Source organism: Astatotilapia calliptera, chromosome 17 (assembly GCF_900246225.1).
Source record: "Astatotilapia calliptera chromosome 17, fAstCal1.2, whole genome shotgun sequence".
Classification (NCBI taxonomy): Eukaryota; Metazoa; Chordata; class Actinopteri; order Cichliformes; family Cichlidae; genus Astatotilapia; species Astatotilapia calliptera.
The window spans coordinates 3,810,575-3,817,695 of record NC_039318.1 but is presented as its reverse complement, the minus strand read 5'-3'; the positions used below and the strand labels follow the sequence as shown (position 1 = coordinate 3,817,695).

The 7,121-nt window shown below is 40.7% G+C and overlaps 1 protein-coding gene across 3 annotated transcripts in view; it reads left to right on the top strand.

Annotated features, from left to right (window-relative positions):
• The first annotated feature begins 2,838 nt into the window (after positions 1-2,838).
• The window catches only part of nfic (nuclear factor I/C), a 37,397-nt gene continuing 33,114 nt past the window's right edge, over positions 2,839-7,121 (top strand). Inside the window, exon 1 of one of the 3 annotated variants that reach the window (XM_026146267.1) lies at positions 2,839-3,107. In XM_026146267.1, coding sequence (XP_026002052.1) covers positions 2,883-3,107 — 225 coding nt within the window. In that variant the 5' untranslated portion in view covers positions 2,839-2,882. The other 2 variants (XM_026146266.1, XM_026146268.1) reach the window with 2 other exon arrangements.

Genomic DNA, 7,121 nt, shown 5'->3' with positions numbered 1-7,121 from the left:
CAAAGAACATATTAGAAAAAGATTATAGTAAAGCTACAAGAGAAAAGAATATAAAATCTGCAAAGAATATTTTAAATATGCTTTAAATTATGTAGTTCAACAGTTTGTAAAGTGATGACGAAAATAAGAACCATGAAATATGCATAAGATGTGCAAAGACAACACTTCACAAAAATATGTGTTATTGTGATGTACTAAAATGTATGAATACATTTCAGCAGTACAGGGTATTATGAGTATAGGAGTATAAGATGCTATAGATCGGCATAATATTTCATAGTGTTGCAGTTTTACAGTTTACAAAGTGATGTCTCACCATGTGTTACCATAGATGAGACTCAGTAGACTCAAAGAGGATCAAAATGCATGTATCCATTATAGACAGCTGCATAGAACTCTGAGTCCTATACATAAGCTGTCTGTTTCCTTCTTGTAATGTACACAACAGTCTGGCCATTAGAGTAGCCAGTAATTACTGGTCATATACCCCATGTAATAAATATATATATATCTACAAGTCTGCACGGTTTAAAATGTTACGACATTTTAACCTTCATTCCTCAGCCTTACTCTAACCCATGTATGCATGAAGTGTGGGAGAAAACCAGAGAACACACATAGGCATGGGGAGAACATACAAACTCCACACAGAAAGGCCTCAGTCAGCCAGAGGATTCAAATCCAACACACTGGCTTCTTCAAAAATTTGCCCTGCTGTTGATTCAAATGATTGCTTGGGATTATCTTTAGTTGCCACTATCTGAGCTCACCTTGTGTCATATGGTTTGGAGATGGAACTAATGCTGTTTCACTCTCTCTGAGTGATGGGTTTCATGGTGTTCATTTGTGCTGGGTTATGATGATGATGGATATGTTTCGCATCTGACCCTGGGTCCCTGTATTTAACTTCTGTTCATACCTAAACTTGTTAGTTGCATTTTGTTTTAACAACTTATTTGCCTCACTTCACTTCCTCTCCATCTCCTTTCTTTCTTTTCTTTACTGATAACACAGTTTGCTTCCCTGACGAGTCGCATTGTCAGTCACCTAGATAAAATATATTAGTTGTGTTGTAAAAGGTCAGCCTAAACAGTTTTCTCTCATTTGTAAGGAGCAAAAATATTATCAGAGAGCCAGTCACCCAGCCAATTTGTGTTGGGCAATTTATTTATGATACCACTTACTCAAATAAAAAACTGCAAACCACAAACCAACTTTTCATTGCAGGCTTCCAAGGTCACCTCCCAGCCCACGTTTTGTGCTTAGAGGTAGCTTCATAAAGATAAAACCTTTAGAGATCCAAGTTTTAAGGGTTACGTTGTAACAGGGAACCTGGAAGAAGAACCCGAATGCTGACGAAACAGGCAAACCACATGATGTGGCATGATGTGCATGACACATTTCTAATTTTCCTGACCATTTAGAGCACCTTACACAAGAAGCCAGACTAATTGGTAACAAATTAACCTAACATGCATTCCTTTGGACTGTGGGAGGAAACCAGAGGAAACTGGAGAAAACCCATGCGGACACAGGAAGAGCCTAAGAGGGCTAGGATCCACAACTGTTCTGCAAACCAGCAAAATGTCTCTTTAAAGGCAGTTACATGCCTCTAAGTTTATTTATGTAAATTCATGTATCCATCACATAATACATATTTGGATAATTATTAAAGAATGTAAAAGAAACATTAATTCATGTGTGCAACAAATGTGTTGTAAACTTGAGAAATATGCATGTTAGTGGAAGTTTAGCATTAGTGCTTTCTATGATAAATTGCATTCATGACTGAATGAATGAGCTGAAATCATTATGCATTCTTTAAAAAAAAATACATGAAAGATGCTTTGAATTAATAATAAAGATAAAAGGAATACTTTATTCATCCCACTTTGGGAAATGCTTTGGTTTTGCTGTTAGTGGTTATTCAGTTCACACAGACTGCTTAATGTGAAGTTATAGATTGATTATTAATGACTGGTCCGTATTGTTGCTCATCCAGAAAGGCACACTGTCGGGACCCAGATGGGAAATCTGACATCTGGTGACCAGCAGCAGATCTATCAGTACTTTGATGCTTTCTATATGTATATCTCCTCAGTCTACATACAGATTCCACAAAGTAACACGTTACTATGTGCATTATTACTAATTTATTATTTTTAGTGAATGCTAAACAAAGCCAAACATTAACAGGAATAAAATATGGCACGTTGTACCATAAGATTCCGATTTTTTTTTTGGTTTTTTTTTTGCGTTTTTTAGTACCGGCAATAGATTGACTGAATCCATAGAGGTCAAAACATAAGATACCATGCCACAGACACGAGAGCCTTGTCTGATCACAGTTAAATCTTCACAAGCTTACATTGTTACCACTGTTTATGTAGTTTAATTGGAACTGTCGAACAGCAGGAACAGCAGATGGATTCATTAATTGTTCAGCTTTTAATTTAATAATAAAATCACAGCTCTGGTCTCAAAACACTGCATTTCACTTTATGGAGTGTATCCCAAGGAAAAAACTAAGACAAATGAAGCTCAAACCTTGGCAGAAAGTGAATATTTAGACTTTATAAAGCAAAGGATTTCTGACTACTGTAGATGAAGGCTCACCCTTAATTCTCTCTAAGGACTGAATCTGCTCATCTACGATCTTAGAAAAAGGGTGAAGAGACATGAACACAAAGCAGTCAAACAAAGTGAGAAAGGAAAAAGTGAAAAAAAAAAAAACTAAAGGAAGGAATAAAACGTTTCACAGTATCAGGAAGAAGAGCTAATATGAGGAAGACAGAAGCGAGGAGAACGCTGAACAGAAGACAGGTGGAAGGTTAATGTAACACTGGTCTGTTCTGCCGCAGCCTTCCAGGCGGTGTGTGTGTATGTGTATGTGTGCGTGCGCGCGCGCGCGTGTGGTGGGGGGGTTATTGCCGTGGAGCCCGAAGCTTGACGCGGGACGTTTCTGGTCTCGAGCACCGCGGTTATACTCCAGCTGGCACGCGCACAATGGTAGACATGAATATGGAATGGTAACGAACGACAGCGCGAGATGGGCAGGCACTGATATCAGCTTTAACTTTCCCCGGTGGCGGCTCAGCTTCGACATGGTAGGACAAAACCTGTTCCGGTACAACAATGTAGCAGTGTGTCCCTTCCAACCCTTCCCACTGGTGTGCTGTTTCGTGTTTTCCGAAAAAGACGCAATGCGAGGAGTTGACTGAGTAACGCAGGCTACGCAGCTGAAAGTGGAGCAGAAAGCGGTGCGATAGTTCCGTCCTAATGTCAGCAAGCCTGCGTCTGTATTTCTCATTTTTTCTTTTAGTTTGTTTCAGCATTTGAACACGGTCCGATCCCTGGCGTTTTCCTGGAGAGATTCTGCCCGCTAAATCACATTCAAAATATGGCAAAATAAATTGTCCTGCGCATGACAACAAATATACACGCAGTCAAAACATAAGTGGGAACAAGGTTGAACTGTCAGGGCCCATCCTTAAATTCGGCACACATATGATACACGTTAAAGCCCACCCTTCAATAAAATCTTAACTTTGCCTGTCGGGTTGCCCTTTTATCCAGCTGACGTTTTCCATCAAACGCTGAGTGCAAGGCGGAAGCCAGCAGCAATTACGATTATGAAAGTGGAAATTTCGTTGCCGTAAAGCTCTTTCTGAGTATTTTATGCGCACCGAATTTGCCAAAAATGTATTTAGACACGAAATGATTTCATGTTACACACGGAATGTTAGTTAGGCCAGCGATAAAACAAAAACTATTTTAACTGTTGTAATTTTGAATGAAGTTTTGAACGTGGCGTATTAGCGTTACACAAGCTTCTTCCCACAGGCTATGGGTTCCGGGCCCTGACTTCGACCGATTAAGCGGAAAATATGCCCTGCTGTGTGCGTATCAGGTGTGGAGTAGGGGGTGAAAGTTGTTGAGCTAGGGGCTTTGTTGAAGCGCGTGCAGCAGCAGGCCCTCCGCCACCGCTCCACTCGTCACGCGGGACGGTGGAAGGCCAAGTTGAAGTTCAGCTCAAGCCTCCTCCTCCGCCTCCTCCTCTCGGCTGTGGATGTGTGGATGTTTCTGGGCATTTGTGTTAGTCAGCAGAAAATGGCCGCAGTTAGAGCCAGCGGGCTGAGTTAGAATGACAGGCCGACAGAGGGCCTCCTGCCCCGGCTTACAGCCCAGTCAGAGAGCTGCCTGAAAGAGGGAGAAAAAATACAGTTAGTGGAGGCAGTCCTCCTGAACCACATCAGTTGGAAACACTCAAAGAGTCATGTTCAACTTGCAAAGTGAGCAAACATCCGAGAATCCGCTCAAGAGTAGAAAAGAGTCAGATGCTGCCCCTCATCAGTCCCTCTAAATGCGGTACATGACCCAGAGGAATGTCTGCCTGAGGAAAAGCTTTAGCCTATTCAACCGACTGAGATGGCATGCCCCTGCTCACACAGTACACGACTCTTGTGTCTTGGGACTTTATGTGAAGGTATTCACATCTTGTAAATCCAGTGTTGAAAACGACTACTGTAAACTGTGTACCACACGAATAAAACCAGTCCTTATGAGCTAACTATATTTAAATATCAAAAGTAAGTATTCTGAGTAGAAAAGGAAGTACATGCGTGTTATACAAATATATCATGAAAGTACAAATGTATGATTATAGGCTATAAGTGGAACTTATTGTTGGTTGAATGTGTATATAAAACATTTGTAAATACCCTGACTTATAATTATGACTATCAATACAATTCAATATAAAGTACTTAGTAATTGCAGGAAATATGGGATACAGTTTAATTGTAGGCACAACAATGCTATCACATGCCATTCTCTTGCATGCCAGCTCTGCCACCATTATTGTGTCTCATTGTGGAAAAATGGACAATAACATTGTAATGTGCTTTGTTTAACCACTAAGGTTAAAAGGTGCTATGTGCAGACCAGTGCAACATTTAAAGCCGAATGGAACAGAAATAGGTTTATCTACCCTGAGAGTACTCAGTCTTGCTGCCACAGTTTGGAAAGTTTGGTCAACAGTCACCTTAGAGGGTCGAGTGAAGCCAAACAAACTTATTCTGAGTAATCACTTTTACTGTGATGAAATATTTCCAAGTGTCCACAGGACAGGATGACTCACATGGTTTGAGAAGCAGGAAAATACTGTGAAACACATGCTGTGCCTGTTGATGATATTGCTGAACACCTATTAAGGTGATGGGGTACGTTGCAGAAGGTTCTGGGTGCACGTGGTTGGATTACTAACACATTAATAGGACACTTATCGGTGTTGGTGTCTCTAATTGACCATTTGCCTGTATATCGCGGAACCATTGTGCCGATTTGTGGATGAGATATCCAATTATAATATAAACCTTGGTCAGGTTTTTAATGCTTCCCATTTCACTAGAATGCAGTCGGTCAGGACTTTGAACACCTTGAATCCATGATTTTTAAGACTGCAGGACGGAGGTGCAGCTGTTATTGAGATAAAGTGCTGTGCGCGTTATAGGGCAGCTGGGCAGTGAGAGCGCAGCTGCAGCTTTAAGCTCATAGTTTGGGATGGGCTGAATTCACAACGTCATTTCAGCGCTCTGTCTTTTATTCTTCGCCCCCTCATCTCCTTCCCTCTCTAAATGACACAACTCCCATGTTCCGTTAAACCTCTGGCCATATTTTCCGAACAACTTTCTTTTTTCCCCCCCGCGGGACATTTTTCCGGGGCCGAAACTTTTCTGGCGTGTGATCGTTTCTGGAGTTGACACAGCAGTCGTTCGCTCTCATATGTGGATTCTTTGGAAAAGCCCATTTTAACAGCCCAGGAAATGCAGCGTTTTCTCCCGCCCAGAGGGATCGCTGCTTAACTGAATCCCGACATGGAAGAACATACAGATATCTCCAAAAACAAATAAGTACGCTATGAGGATTTAAATGTTTATGTTAACGCACAGCCTGCTGTGATTCAGCTCCATCTCGTCAAAATGATGTTTTCGTCCCTCTCGCTGTCTCAGGTAAAACTACACCACAGTTGTTACACTTCAGCTGTTAAAGGAAAGCTTTCCCACTTTGAAAGGAAGCTTTAGTCTAGACAGCCTTTGTTGATTTGACAGTCCTGGTTATATGTGCCCTAACTCTGTTTGGTGACTGACATCTTCAATCAAACAGTGTCGCAATATAAATTCGTGCTTGATCAAAAGCAGGCACATATGCGAAGGCTGAAACAAATCCTGCAGACTGCAGCAAACCTGCTGATCAGGGGCTGGAATTAACATGGAGTTTGTAGCTGGAATGCATTGAAGTTACTGGTTAACAGACTTCAGTTTCTCTACAGTAACTTTTTGAGATTTGTCTGCCTACATGTACTTGTGTGTGCATCTGCAAGTGTGTATCTGTGTTCAAGTGTTTTCCCAGTATCTGTGGACAAGAGTAGTTTACATATCAGTGGTGTCATTTCTGGAAAAAACCCCTTTTTAACAACAAAGTTAAAAAATTTTATTTTAATTGCTGCTTCCTGATTCTTAGTGTTTTCCATATTTTTCACATTTGCATCTTCCAGATTATCAAAGATAACTTGAGTAAATACACAATGCATTTTTTAAACAAGGATTTCATTTATTAAACAAACAGAGTTATCCTAATCTATCTGGGTTTGTGTGAAAGACAAATTGTGTCCTAAATCTAATAACTGGTTGTGGCACCTTTTGAAGCAATGAGTGCGAAGGTTTTTCAGTATGAACGTCCTGTTTAAACTCCCAAAGCATCGTAATCAGGTTTGATTCTGGACTTTGACTAGACAACTTCAAAACCTTCATTTTTTTCATCTTTTTTGAGCTGTTCACAGGTGGGCTTGTTGATGTGTTTTGGATTATTCTCCTGCTGCAAAACCCAAACACAGTTGAGCTTCAGCGCACAAACCTACACCATGTCTGACCACGGTATGATGTTGTTTTTATGAAATGCCGTGTTAGTTTTATGGCAGATGTAATAGGAATCAAACTTTCCCTGAAGTTCAGCATTTGTCCCATCAGTCCACAGAATATTTACCCAAAGGTCTTGGAGATCAGCAGGATGTTTTTTGTGGTTTTTTTCCATGTTCAATCTTTAGAAATGGCTTTGCAACT